At 37.2% G+C, this 17,952-nt stretch overlaps 3 protein-coding genes across 3 annotated transcripts; 2 read left to right on the top strand and 1 right to left on the bottom strand.

The window, feature by feature from the left end:
* Positions 1–2,868: 2,868 nt before the first annotated feature.
* LOC126790344 (cyclin-D1-1) lies at positions 2,869–5,168 on the top strand. The gene is made up of 6 exons (XM_050516545.1): positions 2,869–3,293; positions 3,403–3,489; positions 3,910–4,008; positions 4,122–4,323; positions 4,439–4,569; positions 4,674–5,168. The coding sequence occupies exons 1-6, from the start codon at positions 3,048–3,050 to the stop codon at positions 4,923–4,925; spliced, it is 1,017 nt and encodes a 338-aa protein (XP_050372502.1). The 5' UTR covers positions 2,869–3,047; the 3' UTR covers positions 4,926–5,168.
* A 7,725-nt stretch (positions 5,169–12,893) lies between these two features.
* Positions 12,894–14,883, top strand: LOC126791375 (protein PLASTID REDOX INSENSITIVE 2, chloroplastic-like). Its single transcript, XM_050517821.1, has 3 exons — positions 12,894–13,158; positions 13,239–13,337; positions 14,666–14,883. Exons 1-3 carry the CDS (start codon positions 12,946–12,948, stop codon positions 14,858–14,860), a joined length of 507 nt encoding a protein of 168 aa, XP_050373778.1. The 5' UTR covers positions 12,894–12,945; the 3' UTR covers positions 14,861–14,883.
* A 58-nt stretch (positions 14,884–14,941) lies between these two features.
* LOC126791374 (uncharacterized) lies at positions 14,942–16,245 on the bottom strand. The gene is made up of 4 exons (XM_050517820.1): positions 16,111–16,245; positions 15,672–15,990; positions 15,420–15,568; positions 14,942–15,325 (listed from the first exon to the last, which is right to left on the bottom strand). The coding sequence occupies exons 2-4, from the start codon at positions 15,982–15,984 to the stop codon at positions 15,209–15,211; spliced, it is 579 nt and encodes a 192-aa protein (XP_050373777.1). The 5' UTR covers positions 15,985–15,990; positions 16,111–16,245; the 3' UTR covers positions 14,942–15,208.
* Positions 16,246–17,952: the final 1,707 nt, after the last annotated feature.

The following is a 17,952-nucleotide window of genomic DNA, read 5'->3' as shown; positions in this document are numbered from 1 at the left end:
TTGGTGCACTGCGGACGTCCGCTCTCCGTATATATATATATATATATACGGATTTTCTCAGCTAAGGAGGTCCGCACCAATAATTTTGGTGCGGATTTCCATCTTTTTACCACTTTTTGATCGAATTTTCTCATCTCCACCGTCTAGTATCTAGATAATATTGTGTAGATCATCTCTGCAAAATTTCAGCCAATTTGGTAATCGTTAAGGCCCTCAAAATCGAATAACAAATGGACGGACCGAATTCTGTCGAACCGTTACCGTTCATATTTTTAACAGAAAAACACAATTTTGAGTGACTTAACGATTACCAAATTGGCTGAAATTTTACAGAGATGATCTACACAATATTATCTAGATACTAGACGGTGGAGATGAGAAAATTCGATCAAAAAGTGGTAAAAAGATGGAAATCCGCACCAAAATCTTGGTGCGGACCTCCGCAGCCAAGAAGGCCTGTATATATATATATATATATATATATATAGATCGATGGAGATTTATCATCACCGTCATCAGAGTCCTCATAATTGAAGTAGCCTAGCAAGTAGTAATAGCGACCTCATCACCATGGATTCCCTCCACAAAACATGTACCAATCAAACCCACTTTCGGGTGCCATTGTCTCCCTCCCAACCCCTATTTGATGTGGAAATTTCAGAATAGAAGCATATACCAGTCTTCTCGATCTATTCTAGTCAAGACCTCAACTGAAAATGTCATATGAATCCATTAATATCCAAGCTACCACTATATGTTGGATGTGAAGAAGTCAGACATCTCATTATTTGTGGAGACACAGAGTACAGGATCTCCAACAACTCTATGCAGTTTAATTATGCATGCATGTCTTGTAATTAGCCTCATATATATCATCTCGATTTGCTGTGGATGCGTGAAACGTTATGCAGTATCATGGTGTTCCTCATTTCCTCAGTAATAGATATCCGAATACTAGTGTATAAAGCTTATATATGGTCAGCTAGTCAATGTCTTGCAATTTGGACAATCGCCTATATATCCAACGCGAATGAGATGACTAATGTACGCTTTTTTTGTTAGACAATCTTAATTAAAAATAGTGTATATATATATATTATGTTAAAGTGCTACTTTAGACTTGAGAAACAAACTATAGTTTTATAATTATGAATGTAATTACACGTACAATATATATAGGTTGTAACTGTAAATGAGCTTTTCGCTTTAAGTTTTGGTCGTATTACTAGCTCGGAAACTTGCCACTTTTTTTTTTTATAGAAATGTAACACTTCATATAATCTAACGAAACAATATAAACCATGAGATTTCGGTGATTTTCCAAAATCCTCACACTTAACACTAGTGATTACAAAGGACATGCATTGGACAAGAGCCTAAATGGACTCGCACAGCTACCACTTACTACTACGTACATAGGTTGGAATTTGTCAGCATCAACAATTCAACATGAAAAATAATTGGTGGTGAATTATTGTTTGAAAATCATATATCTATATATATATATATATATATATCTATATATATATATATATATATATATATCTATATATATACAGTCTCTATCCAGAGTGAAGCTTCACTCTGAAATTTCAGAGTGAAGTTCCAATTTTGGCACACTTTTCGGTCAAATTTTTTCACCATAAGCAATTCAATATTTATGTATGTTATTCAAGATCATCTCTACAAAGTTTCATCCAATTTGACAATGGTTTGAGCTTTCAAAATTGAGATTTACACGAACGGTTCACGTTGAACAGTTTTAATTCATTCATTGATTTAATCTAATTTCAATACCTTAACGATGTCCGAATTAGGTGAAATTTTGTAGAGATGATCTTGAATAACATACCTAAATATTGAATCGCTTATGGTGAAAAAATTTGACCGAAAAGTGTGTTAAAATTGGAACTTCACTCTGAAATTTCAGAGTGAAGCTTCACTCTGGATATGGACTATATATATATATATATATATATATCATGTCATTCAGAGAATGGCACCTACTTTAATTATGCCCATTCTCATATGTGCAACTTTTAAGACCAACTTCATAACTTCAAAGCTAAAATCATGTCAATATATAGAAGATGTATCGCGATGGTTAACTTTTCACATCCTTTTCCTTTTAAAACGAAAACAAAGAAAAACAAAAACAAAACAAATTAAATTAAAATCCACAAAAGGATTACCATTTGAATATGTCGTGCCATGCTAGCTTGACGCAAGGCCAAAAGTTACCAAGTAGTATTTTTGGGATGCACGTTCATTGCTATCACACATTCCATTATGGTCTTCTTAAAATCAGACGAGGCTTGGAGCTACTAAACTTAAAGTTTAACAAACATAGATGGTAGCGAGCTGAATAATTGAAGGTGAATGATTTGCAATAAAGACTGGTATAGAAGTATGAAGTACTATTCCAATACCTTAGTAACAATTATTCAACCTTGTGAAAATAAACTCTTAACACTTTCTCCCATTAAAAGGTAAAAAACAACACACCTGGAGGAGATCATGCATAAACTTTGAAAAAGAGATTTAACAAAACTAAGGTCGTGATTAAACTCCAGAAGCCATATGTTATAACAAATAACAATCATCCATATGTTATAACATATCCGGGTCACGTGGCAGCACGCTGTCGGGAGGAATCACGCGGGAGTGACGTGATTAAACTCCAGAAGCCATCGAGCTCTCTACGTAATATTTCCAACCTATAACGGGAAACTCTTATGTTTTCCCGGGCAAAACTGAAATCCTTCATTTTTATCCGTTTCTCAGTCTCAAAATATTTCACCTCCATCAAAAACTTTAATCAAAAATAAATAAATAAAATAAATACAACACCTCATATTTATATCCAAACGAAGCTGATAGAATCGCCATATCAAAATTTCACAACTCTAACTCATCTCACTAACTCAACCACACTCTCATCTAGCTCTATATATCCATACACAAAGCACAAGCATTCCGGCGGCTATCTCCGATCAAATTTCCGATGGAGAGAGAATGATAGAGAATCGGAGACCACGACGCTGATCATGTCACTTTCATGCTCAGACTGCTTCTCCGACCTACTCTGCGGCGAGGACTCCTCTGAAATCCTGTCCGGAGAGTCGCCGGAATGCTCGTCGGATGTAGAATCTCCGGCGTGCAGTGAGGAATCCATCGCCGGATTCATCGAAGACGAACGCAAGTTCGTCCCCGGGTTTGATTACTTGGCCAGATTTCAGTCTCACTCGCTCGACATCTCCGCTAGAACCGAATCCGTTACATGGATTCTCAAGGTATAATCATCACCACACCAGCTACCCGCTTCTTTTCTTCACAAAGATTTTCGATCATAACCAGATCTATTATGCTCGCTTATATATGATCATATATACTTGTGTAAAGGTCCAAACCTACTATGGATTTCATCCACTAACGGCGTATCTCTCCATCAACTACTTGGATCGGTTCTTATATTCCCGCCGGTTGCCGGTAAATTAATCTCTCCGTTTAAATTTCAATGGGTCATTATGTGGTTTTTGGACTTTTCAATACGTATGGGAAATTATGGGCAGAAAGTAGATTGGATTCAATGTATGGTACTTGAAAGTTGGTAACTGTACAATCAATAATGTAGATGATTAGATGTACGTATTGTTTACTATAAAGCTCGTGGGCTTTCAGCCTCTAACACAATAATTTTTTAGTTAATTGGTCTTTATAAAATGAAAATGTGATATTGCCATGCACGTGCAATTCATGTGGATGTACATACAGAACTGTTGCAAGTGCTAATCCTATGATCAAGGAATAATATGGACCGTCTTAATTTTTAAGCTCAAAACATGTATCACATTTTAGACTAACAGTAGTTATGCTAATTATATGTGCTTAATTTGTTTAATGTTTCAGCAAGCAAAGGGGTGGCAAATGCAACTATTAAGCGTTGCATGCCTGTCGTTAGCTGCGAAGATGGAGGAACCTCTGGTTCCTTCGTTGTTGGATTTACAGGTGTGTGAATCTATATATATCTTGTTTATCAAAACCTCTGTAATATGGTCGCATATGTTTCTTTAATAACTCGATGCAAATCTGAAGTGCTGATCGAACCGTATATTATATAGGTTCAAGGTGCGAAGTTTATTTTCGAACCCAGGACAATTCGCAGAATGGAGCTTCTAGTGCTAAGTGTATTGGATTGGAGGCTACGATCTGTAACACCATTCTGCTTCATCACTTTCTTCGCGTCAAAGCTCGATTCAACTGGAACCTTCGTTGGTTTTCTTATTCAACGGGCTACAGATATCATTTTATCGAATATTCAAGGTACTTACGTGCGTATATATATACATGCAGACACAGTTAACTATAAAATGAAATGTACGTACAAATACCGGACTTAACTATCGCTTTGATCTGGTTTGTCAATGGTCAACTACAGAGGCTAGCTTTCTTGATTACTGGCCATCATGCATTGCTGCAGCAGCTATACTTTCTGCGGCAAATGAAATCCCGAATCTGTCCCTTGAAGATCCGGAGCTTGCTGAATCATGGTGTGATGGACTAAGCAAGGTAAGCGCAGATAATCTCATAGACGTGATGGCGAATTTATAACTATATATCTATATATAGATCTTGTGAACTCCGACTAGATCTTCAATACTTTGAACTTTCAGGAGAAATTAACCGGCTGCTACCGATTAATGCAAGAACTGGTGCTGCAGACTAATCGGAAAGATAAGTCGCCAACCATTGTGTTACCACAGCTTCGAGTTACAGTTCAGGCCATAATGAGGCCAAGCACTCCTACTACTCCAACTGACTCATCCTCGTCGTTCTCGGTATCATCATCCTCCTCGTCATCGCCATTATCATCGTATAAGAGGCGGAAATTAAATAAGGGATTGTGGGTAGATGATGACAAATGAAGCTCCGAGTAAGAGGATATATGGGACTAAACTAATAAAAGGAGAAAAAAAAAATCGAGAATGGTGGTCCAGAAAAACCTCTATTTTTTTAGGAGGGTTTTTGGGATTGAATTGACTTGATCGAATCGAGCGAGCTTCTCTGTATATTATATATACATACCTATATATAATGTATGTACGTATGAGAGTTTGGTGAGCTTACAGTTTTCTGATTAGTTTTTCTTTAGGTGGGCAATTGTCATTGATTAAAAATGGCTTTGCAGATTCCCAAGGGAAGGGGATTTGCCCCTTGTTTCGATTTATATATAGTTTTGGTGAAGAAGAAAAAATTGATAAGAGTGAGATGGGTACCGTTCTGTAGTGGAGTCATTAAGTGTGGAAGAAGAAGTGGTGGGATTGAATATTTCAAACGCCATTGATTGTTGAAGTGAAAGGATGAAGCGCTCTTGTGGGACATAAAAACGAAAAAGAAAGAAAGCAAGGGTTGGCAGAAAGCTATTAGCGTTTAATCTCTTCTACTTGAAAGTTTGAGCTACCACTCATGAAGATTTACAGCAGCTTTCATCCTGCGGCTTTTGACCGGAGAAGAGAGGATCGACGGCAATGGCGGTATCATCGATTCAGATCGAGCTTTTGAGTTTTTGAGTGGTCTGTGTGCTTCTGGTACGTGGCACACACTCCGCGGATTATGTGTGCATTTTTGGCGGGAAATTGTCTGTTTTTTTTTCTTTCGTTATGGGCCATGAGGTGGAGCCCTGACTATACTAAACTTGGTGTTCGCATGCGTGATGTATGATCACACGAGTGGACATTTTTTTTTTCCTCTTTCATTTTTTGATTTGTTATTTAGTCTGATACCAGGGTCTTTGGGGCCTTTCTCAAGCGTGTTGTATTTGATTCATCATCAATAAAAAGTATCATAAAGATTGGTTTTGAAAGCTTATTCGTTAATCACGTTTACAGTGAGATATATATATATATATATAATATATATATATATATATATTAATTCCTTATCATACTGTTGCTCGTTCTGCTTTATTTTTTCTAACTTCAGTTCTGAGTTTCATCTCAAAATCTTGGGCAACTTCTCTTCAAAGTTCAAATAATACAATAATTACAAAGATGGGTTTCAAACTATATGTTCAGATGCATATAAAATGTCGCTAGCTAGCTATCTCTTTCGATCTGTGCATTCGCACATGATTGATGATTCAAAATTTGTAACCTGGTTCCTTGTTTTGTTACTGTGAATCGAACAAGAACCATTAAGAACTGTCTGGTCCCATAATCAGGCTCCTCAGACTCAGACTCGCTGAATGCGACTCCTCCTATTAAACGCCTCTCGTGATCCGACCAACCCAACCCATTTGGCGCTGTTCTAAGTTCTAACATCACCTCCAGATATCAGACGCTAATAATTCAGCGAAATCAGAATCACACCAGCTAGGGTTTGGAGTTTGGACAGGTTAATTAGTGATTAGGTTTAAACATAAAAGCTCATAAACTGAGTAGCTCTGGCTTTGTTTCCCTGTTTATATGCAACTAATGAGTTATAAACGAGCTGTTAGAAAACTGTGATATGATTGATGGAAAATCCAGGGCCTGGGAAAATTGCATTTGATTAGGGTACTTACAGCCTCAAAGCTACAAATAGAGCAAGGCCAACTGAGACTGTCATAGATTTCCCGACATTGGGTATATTTTTCTTTTAATTTCTTGCATGTAGTAGTATATATCTCATCAATGTCTCCTCATCACTTATATGCCCTAGCTAGCTTTATATAAGTATATATGTAATGGAGTTTTGGAAAAGGTTACCATGCATTCAAAGTTTATTTATATTCATGTGCATGTATATTTCACGCAATATCTACATTCCTTTCTCTATCACCTTTCTTTTTAATCTTTGTATTTTGTTCGCGCATTCGAATCATGCAAAATTGCAAATGGACCACCGTGAACAAAACAAGTAACATAGTGACAATTTTTTTGTAAAGTGCACTTTCAGTAATTTTCTCTGGAAGGGTACCCTTTGGTGTAAATTAATCGTGTCATGGATTACTGGTCGACATGGATTGAGAAAGCACAACCAGAAAATTACAATTTTATGTAGTAAACAAAGTCATACGTCTTTGTTATATAATATGGATGCAGGATGCGTATTAGATTAGGGGTATGCGTATTAGAAACAATCTTTAAAAGTTTATAATCCTCATGATAATCCCTGATAGGTTTCAAACGCCAATCGTTGTGTAATTGATTAATTATCTTGATTAAGACTTAACTACTTAATTTTTCTTACCAAACTAGTTAGGCCGATCACTCCATTCTTAACTAGCTAGTTAAGTACTTGCATTGCTTATTAGATGGAGGTCTTTTAGTTAAGTTGATGTCAATTAGTGTGAAACCCAAGCTGTCGGAATCCCGAATCCACTTGTTATAATTAGCTTTCATTATATATGTTATCGAATCAAATTATGATCACAGCTTTTTTAAATCATCGATTAATGCGACGTGAATTTCTTTGATTAGGCCAGCTAGGTGGGAACAATTTATGAAGATTAAGTTCACAAATTTTGGACCACATCGATCACCATCTTCCCCCACTGAAAATTGAGGTCATGACGACACCCATTCAGACAAACTGCAGGCCCGCTAGGTTTTGGCGATCAACAACTGATAATTATAGTTTAATTCGCTCAGCCCACCTTGGTCTATATATGTATGATATGTGACAAAATAAAGTTTCAATAAACTTTGATTAGAGCAGAAATGGGACACATAATAGGACAACTTAGCCGTGGAGCGCAATGACATTCCCATCAACCATTCAATCGATCCCTCTTTTCAATCCTATTAAGATCATGTAGCTTCTTTTTTCATAGCAGCCTTGTATATGACTGTATAATATATGAAATCTTTATTATTAGTGACAAAAGTCACATGAGAAAAGGGTCGACCTAGGTCCCTCTGAGACTTGAGTAGAATTTGGGACGGGCAGTTTATATCAGTGGCCGGGAAAATTGGGCACGATGCCGACGTTACTCCTTCTAATTGGATAGAGAAAGGTGCATTGTTTTGTTTTCTTTCTTTTTATGAAAAGAAATAGGAAGGTGGCAACCTATTCTCTATGCCCATTTGGATTTTGTATGCTGTTCCTTTCTTCCCACCACTATCTACCTATATATATCCCCAATCATGAAGCCAACTTATTTGTACGAGAGTTTGGGTTGTTGATGATGAAAGCGTTGCTAGTCATCATTCACCTATTATATAGTCACCATATATATATATATATGTAATATGTTGAAACATTCAATGGTAAATCAACCGGGACCGGTTATAGTGTAATCAAGTGAAGTTCGTGCGATGACTAGTTAAACTTACTTGACTCTCAAGAATTATGATTATCTCGTTCGAAACATTGATCGAGAAAGACAAATCAAGAATTCAAGATACAAACCACTTCAAGTTTTATATATAGCTATAAACATCTCAAGTGGTCAAAACGAACGCAAACACTGATCGATATATTACGTAATGTCTTATTGTCTTTATACTCGCCTCCATATATAGGCTACTACGTACCTCTCACGTTTGTAATCACAACTCTTAATCGCAAGCTTAGAGGAAAAGCTGGTTGTCTTATCCATCTGTACTCGTGTACGTATTTGTTAATTCTGGTGAATTATACAACTGATGAGATGAGAACATTGTGCATTTATACTCGACTAACGATATCTAACTGCTAATCGCTAATTCTCTAAGCTCAATAATGTGTAGAAAACGGAATCGCAAGGGACCCAAGGCTGTTATCTTCCTTTATTTTCCAGTTTCCACTGATAAAAACTCTCCACACACTTCCCTTTCCATTCACAAATTGGATATTAAAGTGAGGAATCCTAAGTATAACTGTATAAAACCCAAAAGCCAAATTTTCTTTTCCTCTCCTAGTGATGAAAGGCAAAGAGGTTTCGGGGGTATAGCAAGGGAACAGATTCTTGCTCTTTACCTACTCCTTTTCTTAAGGAATTTTCCAACTTTTAGTGGCCAATGACAAAGATAAAATAGCCAGAGGACCCTAATATTCAGCTTTTGAAAATCTGATTTTTGGTTGTAAAATTCACTCGTGGGGTTTTATTGCAGCAAAGTTCATAGGCCCGTTGATGATATGCTAAAGCTTCAAAAGCTATAATTATCAATGTTTTATAAAGCGAATGCGTACCCTAAGTCGTTTTATTGAGAGCCTTAAGTTTTAGAACTTGAGGTGAATAAGACTCTTATGTTATAAAAAATTAATAATTAAATGTGTAAATATATAATTAGACACATACAAAAAGAACAAATATACATAAGAACTTATCAATTTATTGCATTTAGATATAATGAAATTCATAATTCAAAAGTTTTAGATAGTTTTCATCAAATTAAACACATTATATAAATTAATATAAAAAGATATTTAAAAAGATTATTTTCTAAAACGTAGTAAAATGCGTAAAAAACGTAACATAAGGCGTAAAAGGCGAGTCTCGATGTCCAGACCGAAAAACAGAGGCGTTATGTAAGTAGTTTTAAATTTTTTAAGACTCATGCAAACTTTGAGACGAATTTTTTAAAACATTGAGAATGATGTTCATCCATCAATATTTCAGATATATTTCAGATACATATAATGGAGCTGTGAATTTATGCTGAATGCAAGACAGCACCACACTCTATATCCAAGTCCTTCAAGTACTCATTGTCCCCGTAAGATGATTATGCCTATATATCCATGTACTGTCTCTTCAGCATGACAGCATGATCTTCAGCCTGTAAATGTCCCTAGTGCATGTGTTTAGCTTTAGTTTTACAACTCAAACAAAAATTACTGGATCTCTTTGGATGCCATATGAAAAGATAGAGCCAAGATCAAAGGGAAGAAGATGGCGGGTTATCGAGGGAGCGTGTGTGTCGTGATCTTCTTTAGCTTTGCTTTATATTTTTGGGATAGTGCCGGGAGCTGGACCTCCATTTTCCAAAGAGTGGAGACAAAAGGGTCGTCTGCTTAATCATCAATTTTAACAGCCCACCATATATCTCTTTAGATATATCAGTCTCATATATACATGCTACATCTTTGTTCTCTTCTCATAATTTCATCAGAAAGATATATCTGCCTTTCGGCTGCATATATACATTGGCTGACAGACATGTATATATATAAGCTAATATTAGCTTATGAAATACTTCCAACGCTCTTGTTAATTATCTTAGGCATAACTTCCAATCCTCGAAGTTGTATATTCATATACTTTATAATAGTATGATACTATTAAAAGTCAATATATGTGCGTGATAACATCTCATAAAGAAGATAATTTCTTAAGTACAAGCTAGCTAGAGTGGTAAAAGTTCATAAAGAATATAGCTAACAGCTCCCGAGAGTGACTTGATTTTACTACGTCAATATCTGCAGCGGCAGGTAATTGAATATACAAATAAAGCCAGAGAAATGAGAATGGTGAAAAATGAAGCTAGCATTATTGGTTAGAAAAACATTGGTATATTATATAAAACAAGCCTATTTAGTGGCGGACCTAGGATTCAATGTTAGATTGGACTTGAACTTTTCTTCTTGACAAAAGTGATAAGAAAATTTTTCAAGTATCAAATATTAGTCTAAAATATATTAGACATGCACTCAATTAAGTATCAAATATTAGACTAATAGATATTATAAGCTCTATAATAGATCCAAAATCACACACAAGAATTAAAGGAGAGTGAATTTTTTAATTTTAAGCCCATTTGCATTCAGAAAATGTAAGGAAAAAAACCATTTAAAAGAAGAAATCCACACAAAAAGGAGAAGAAAAAATATAAAAGAATGCTGCAGCTGAGAATTGAACTCAGGTGAGCTCAGTACGAGTTATATTGGCTAACCAGATGAGCCTGCTAGGCACTCTTTCCTGATTATAGTAGGCATGTTAAAAAATTTATAGGTAAATTCTTAGGTGGACTTGAGTCCACCCAATACTCATCATAGGTCCGCCCCTGCGCGTACTAACTTTGAAAGGTTTGGCCTGATCGTGTAGACTCAATGTTAGGCATAGACTCGATCTAATCTTGAGTTAGAAACCTGATACATGTATTAATTAAAGATCTTTTTAAAACTCGATCTGTATTGACTGAGTGAAAGGCAAAGTCTATATATATGGCGCAGTTCTTGCGCCCCTATTACGTTCCAAAAGGAAAAAGGAGGAAGAGCATGCAAATGCATGTGAATGCTGGTTGCACATATAAACTATGCAAAGTTTTATAGTGCAGTCCACTTCAAGAAACCACAATGAAGAAAAAATCTTCAAAGTGAATTTAGGATATAGTTTTGGAGTTGGAAGTGAATATATGTTCCTTTATTAAGGGGCAGATGCTTTGTTAACGAAGCAAAGGGACAACCTCCTCTTCGTTATCACTGGTTGATAATGTTGAGCAAGCACAAGTTCACATAGGTTGAGGACTGTTTGATTAGCGGACATACCTTTCGATTAACTTTAGAGTTTAGTACACAAAGTCATTTCTCTATTCTTTTAATAGCTGCTTTTTCCAATTCACTATCCTATTCGTTTGATAATGTAGGCTCAAAAATTGTCCGGACCGCGTTAGGTCGGGGTCTTTTTTTGCTATGTTCTTTTGGCTTGGTGATGTGTGCTCTGGCCTGCCAACTCGTGGCCGAGGGCCAACGAGGTTTTGTAATTGTCTACGCGGATATGACTTCTAATCAAACGATAGGTTAAGGAATGATGACTCTCGGCTGCGGGGTTCTCAATATCTTGGATACAAGAATTTTAACAGGATCGGCTTGCTAACTGCGATTTTAGTGTTGTGATATACGGGTGAATGTTGTGATAGTGATAGTGATGGTGATTTGATTCTTTATGATTTTCATAATAGTGTTTGCATAAATCAAACAAAGCAGAAGAGAACAAATAAAGTAAAGTACGGCAAATAGAATGCAAGAATATAAAGAACACGAATATAAATTGCAAGAATAGTAGATGAGTACCAGTAAACGAAAGCGAAAAGATAAACACTTATGAGATCAATGAGTTGTGAATTGTAGAATGAAGGAAAGATAATTTGAAAGTAGCGCCGGGCGTTTTTTGGTTGAGGACCTGTAACAAAGAGTCATAAGGTCTCTTTTATAGTGAAAATTGAAACTATTGAATGAAGGAAAACATTATTAAAAACTTAAATTGGCTTCAACTTTGGTTAGACTCTGTAACTGATGTTTCCAACATTGAAATGTCTTAAATCTCATTCAGGTTGATTGCTCCAAGCTTGGTAACGGCTTCATGAAATTGACGATCAAACTTTAATACGCCATAGTTGTGCCGCGAACATGGACACACGACCGCGGCCGATGTTAAATTGGCACCGCGGCTATTTCAACTGCGGTATTTGTGGGAACGGCCCACTTGTCCTGCCATGTCATGTGGTCTTGCCAAATATAGACTCAAACATATAGTAAATGAGTAATTTTAGGACATAAGCAAAGTACCAACCGTTTAGGATGTTTTTGAAATAATGTAGGTCATCCAAAATATTATTCACTTTAGCTTAGCACTTCATTTGATCACTATTTCTTTTCTCTTCGAGGAACTAGGTTTCAAGTACTTGAAATTTTCTTTAACTTGTATATAACATTTGATAGAAGTTTGGCATCCATAGTTACAATTTAACTTTCATTTTTTGGCCAAAAGCTATTGAGTTATAGCAACTGGGTGAAACTGTGAAAGACACCCCCCCCCCCCCCCCCACAATAAAACTATCCCAAAACTATTGTACATGGAGGCCGGCCCATGCAAACCTCTACAAACACATGCCCTTAAGCTTCAGGCCCATTAGAGTCCACAAAACACTGACAAGAAACTCAGGGCTCGACTTCAACCAACCAACAGTAGGAATCACCTAGAGGCGCATGCTATCTTAGCCTACACCATCACCGCCCTCTCTGAACCCAACCACCGTACCAATGGCACTCCACCGCTCCTCTGGGCCTCTCATTTCGAGCCCATTACTCACTCCCGCCACAACTCAAACCTCCACCATTTTCATCCGTTCACGCACACCACCTGTTTGTGTTAATGCCACAGTCAAAGCCACCACCGCATTGCCACTAAAAGCCACCGCCGGCGCACCCCAGAAACACGTGTACCCCGACCCAATTCCGGAATTCGCGGAATTTGTAAGTATTCATGTTCAATTGTTCATGACGTTTTCTGAGACTGAATCCGTGTTGTTTAGTTTGACGTTTTCGTGCTGTAGGAGACCCACAAGTTCAGAGCTGAGCTTTCCCGGAAGCTATTTAAGGACAAGGCGAATTTTGGGGATGAGTTCAATAGTGTCGTGGACGTATGCGCTGAGGTAATAGTTCTGTTCCCATGATCATGTTTAGGTTGTTAACTTTGGTGAAGCAACTTTTGTTTTTCTAGTGATCAGTGTTTTTTTGGCAACCATTGTTGAGTTTTAGGTACATTATCTAAAATTGGAACAGAGTTGCAAGTTGGAACCCTTACAGCCAATGTTTTTCTGGTGGATATAATAATGCCACCTCTGTGCTTTTAGTTAGTTAGAGAATCAGAATTATGAGGGTTGCAAAAACTGTGAAGTTGTGATCATTTAACACAAGCTGGTCCATCTTTTAGAATCAGCTCAATAGGCATTGGTTGCCAACCTGGAGTGTATCTTGCAATTAGACTCTATAGGAGAGACCAAAGGCGTGACATACTTTGCCACCATCATGCTAGGCTTGATCCCTGGCTGGGATTTTGTTAGGGTTTGATGAGAAGTTGGGGAGATGGTGTGGCTGATGCGTTGCAGTTGCCATGTCCGAGATTCATGGCAATGGTTATAAGAACAATGCAAGTTTTACTTCAGAAGCTACCATAATAATCGCCGAATGCAAGTGGGTTTATGTTTGGTTCCATTCATTATTCTGGACTTCTGGTTGTGACTGATAATTAATTTCTCTATGTAACTTGTGGTCCTGGGATTTATGGTATTATTTCAAGTTGGATATGTTTAGATTTTTCTCCACTCATGAATTCTGATTCCTGTGTGTTGAATATGAGTTCTGACTTGCTTAACATAGCCAAGCTTGCATAGATTAGGTTTCATAAGAGAGTGTTTCTGCAAAGAAAAGGAATACAACCACCAGATGTTGTAAATACTGAAGTATCTTGAAACTGGTGAACAGTTGCACAGACATTCAACTCTTGCAAGTTGAGGCATTCAAGAACACCAACATTTACGACAGGGTTGAAGGATTTCTTTCTCACATGGTTTTTGTTTTAATTGTGTGAATAAGGTTGAAATTGATTCTCTAAAGTTGAAAAAGAGAAGCAAATAATTCTGGCCTTCTTAGAATGAAACTTTTTCAGTGCCAGCCAACCCTGTCTCTGATGAATCAGCAAACATTTGTCCTTTCTTTTCAATGGTGAGGCCCTGAGTCTTGCTTGACATGAGAATGGTACAATAATTGATTCCCAAGACAAATATCTGACCTTACTACACAGTCAGTATTGTTCTTTCATGACAGCTTCATCAAGTAGTTCTAATTTTCTGTTCATAATTGAGCCTGACACTAGACCTAGATATCTGATGATTCATGGCTCACGTTAAGTTTAGATTCGGAATACTGTTTGAACTATTCAACTTTTGCCTGATAATTGTTTGTTATTATTCTTTTGTAGATATTTAGTGAATTCTTGCTCAAGGAGTATGGAGGACCTGGAACTTTATTGGTGGATCCCTTCACTGATATGTTGGTTGCTCTCAAGGAGAGGGATCTACCAGGAGCACCTTTGGCTGCAAGGGCATCACTGTTATGGGCTCAAAACTATTTGGATCAAGACTGGGATGTTTGGAACTCGAAATCGTCACAGTGATATTTCAATTTGTGAATCCACAATCATGTATATTACTTTGTAACGTTGTATTCTGCTGTTCATATATAAAACTCACAAAACTGGTGAAGAACACTCATGTCTATCACAAAAACTTCAGTTCTAATACAATGTCGGATTCAGTGATTTGTGTGTTGCTCTATACAGATGTTCTTATTACTTTGGAACATGGGTTGAATAGTTTATGGTTTGTGGTTGACATTGGATCAGAAAGCTTTGGTACCCAAGTCCATGAACTTTGGGTGATTTTAATATTTCCACACTCCAGGAGTACTCTAATTATCAGCTACTATGCATTTTCCATATATGTGCTTGGCATCTCTTTGATCTTCAGCTGCCAGCTTCAGAGATGCTCTGCAATGAAGGCCGCCAAGATTTCGACCTCATTACAGCACCAGCAGCATTCCCCGATGCCGTCCTCGGCGGACGCCTTTCATGATTTGTAGCCTGAAATTTTGACATGAACACATATTTAGAAATGTAACTAATTTAACTTGTAGAAAAGAGAAATGAAACAAATGAAATAGCTTTATAGACTTACATGGCTGATATTTTCCTTGTTCTCTGTCTCATCACAACTCGAATTCTGTTTCTCCGATACTGCCGTCCGTGAGGTTCTCTCAAGCAGTGATTCCACCTGCAGCTTCTTCGTCTTCGCATACTTCTTCGCTCTCAAAACCTCCATTACCTCTACAACCACAAAAACAACAGCAATACATCAATACGTGAAACTCTTCAACTCTTATAGACTTAAATTCATTAAGTTCTACCAACAAGCTCAATATATATATACCTTGTGTAGTGACCAAACGATAGGCATGGCCAAGAGCAAGAATCTCATTAGGCCGAAGAAGCTTCACCCTTGTGAAACGAACAGTACCACCACCACCGCCACCACCACCCTTCTGCTCCTGCATCTCCTCCTCCTGGTGATGATGATCAGAACCTGATTCTGTAGCCGTCAATGGGATGATCAAAGAAACATAATGACCAGGGTTCAACCTCATGACCTCGCTGGCGCTAATAGTCCAGTACAGCCTCTCTATCTTCCCGCTCGGGTGCTGTATCACCAGAGCCGCAGCATCAATGGCCTGACAGTTCCCCATGAAGCTCTGAAACCCAAGAAGATGAAGAAAGAGAGGTAGAAAGGCTTGGAATGAGAAACAAGCTAACAAAGACGAAGAAAAAGAAGAAGACGGAGGATAATGGGAATGAGAAACAAGCTAAGTCACTTTCTATACAGCTCTCTCATATATCATCTATCTATCCAAACCCCACAAACTCCAAACCTAAACATATATTGAAGAGAGAGAGAGAGAGAGAGAGAGAGAGAGAGAGAGAGAGAGGCTCAGGCAGGTCGTCCGTCCTTACTTGCCAACTAACTCATGCTACGTGCGTCAATTTAAACTCGAATTTTGCCATTAAAACTGCATGATTTTGTGTTCTTTATCTTGTTGAATAATGTAAAAGGGTGTGGACTTGGGTGAGAGTGACATGGAGCACCGGCACGGGAGACACTGGGAGAGAGTGGTGCCACGTGGAGAGAGGTGGGATGGTTGTGGTTTGGAAGGACATGTTCGGCGGTGTCGACGGAGTCAAGGTTTTCGGGGGAGCTTAGGAAGAACCGAAGGTCTTGTCTTAACGTTAATCACTAGTTAATTCCTAAGTAGGTAATCAGACATAAACGAAAATATATTATAGCTCATTAGCTCTGTTTTCTTTAACCCAAAACGGCAACAGATGAGTATAGAGAGCGTGCGTATGTTAAGATTCTTTTGTTTGGAATGTGGACAAGTGACAACGACACCCCACCTCCTTCATTAGCGATTGTTACGAGTCGATCTAACTCGATCTTGTATAGACTTACAGTATTTCGGAGCATTGAAATTTCGGCAATGCATTTAAGATATGTAAGTTTCAAATCGATGTACGATTCTTTCTCTAAACTTCAAAGCTAAGAATTTCGATTAATATTGATTCCAATTAGTAGTTTACAAGTCCACTTTGAGCATTTATAGAGTACCCGGCCACACCTATATCTTGGTGCGGAATAATTAAACTTCATGCGCGACTTTTCGTACTAGCTTTTCTTCAGTGATATGTTGAGAAGAAATATCATAGTATCTTGCTCAAGGTGTTTGAACATGCTTTGGTCTAAGATGTTCAATTATGATCATAATGTTTTGTGCTCTCCCCATCATATAATATCAGATCGAGCACCATTTATGTTTTCTCGAAACACCTTTTGAATTGTTCTTACATACTCATATGTTGTTAGACGTCAATCACAAAACAAGCTAAAAAGTCTGGAAACTACGAAGCATAGACCCGGATACAAGTGTCTGTATTAGACACGACGATATGTAGACACGTTAAATGTAAAATTTTCTGGACATGGACACGTAATAGACACATTAATTAAATATTATTTTTAATTATATAATTCTAATTTAAAAAAATTAAAACATAAATAATATTATTCTTTGTATTAAAACATGAATAATTCACATCTAAATCAAGATAAAGGTTCAAACAAAGGTTTATAATCAAACTCTAACACAAATAAAAATAACTAATGTCATCATTCAATCCCAATATTATCTTATTTATTGTTGTCTTTTTTGTTTCTAAAGTAAAAGACACACATATCCTCATGTGTTTAACATAATTGTGTGTCAAAAATAGAGTACGTACATGTCCGATCCATGTCCAAATTAGAGTATGCGTGTCCGGGCGTGTCCACCTCGTGTATGTGTCCAATACGGGACACGCGAAGAAATTGGAGTGTCTATGCTTCTTAGTCTAGAAGTATAAGTTGTTAGGGCATGTAACACAAGATATCAAGATGATCTTTATTTCATGTGTGAAATTTTAACTGCTTTATCAGGTGAGTTAACTATTTAGATCATATTAACAAAAACAAATGTTAGACTATTCGAAATTCCGAATCAATAATCCATGTCTAATATTTAGGAGCAATCTCTGACACAAGATTAACAACTCTAATCACAGAGTCGAATTCGAACCCCGAATCAAGTAACACAAGTTGTAGAAAAGAATTTGACCAAATGAAG

This window comes from Argentina anserina, chromosome 4 (genome assembly GCF_933775445.1).
Source record: "Argentina anserina chromosome 4, drPotAnse1.1, whole genome shotgun sequence".
Classification (NCBI taxonomy): Eukaryota; Viridiplantae; Streptophyta; class Magnoliopsida; order Rosales; family Rosaceae; genus Argentina; species Argentina anserina.
The sequence above is the reverse complement of the archived record's forward strand: the minus strand, read 5'-3'. Positions and strand labels throughout refer to the sequence as shown.

Bases quoted from the DNA above. Each gene is read 5' to 3' on its own strand.
- LOC126790344 (XM_050516545.1), top strand. From the start codon at position 3,048: ATGTCACTTTCATGCTCAGACTGCTTCTCCGACCTACTCTGCGGCGAG. The intron at 3,294-3,402 runs GTATAATCATCA...ACTTGTGTAAAG, and splicing joins CCGTTACATGGATTCTCAAG to GTCCAAACCTACTATGGATT. The intron at 4,009-4,121 runs GTGTGTGAATCT...TATATTATATAG, and splicing joins CTTCGTTGTTGGATTTACAG to GTTCAAGGTGCGAAGTTTAT.
- LOC126791375 (XM_050517821.1), top strand. From the start codon at position 12,946: ATGGCACTCCACCGCTCCTCTGGGCCTCTCATTTCGAGCCCATTACTC. The intron at 13,159-13,238 runs GTAAGTATTCAT...TTCGTGCTGTAG, and splicing joins TTCCGGAATTCGCGGAATTT to GAGACCCACAAGTTCAGAGC. The intron at 13,338-14,665 runs GTAATAGTTCTG...ATTCTTTTGTAG, and splicing joins TCGTGGACGTATGCGCTGAG to ATATTTAGTGAATTCTTGCT.
- LOC126791374 (XM_050517820.1), bottom strand. From the start codon at position 15,984: ATGGGGAACTGTCAGGCCATTGATGCTGCGGCTCTGGTGATACAGCAC. The intron at 15,569-15,671 runs GTATATATATAT...TTGTGGTTGTAG, and splicing joins TCGTTTGGTCACTACACAAG to AGGTAATGGAGGTTTTGAGA. The intron at 15,326-15,419 runs GTAAGTCTATAA...TCAAAATTTCAG, and splicing joins ACAAGGAAAATATCAGCCAT to GCTACAAATCATGAAAGGCG.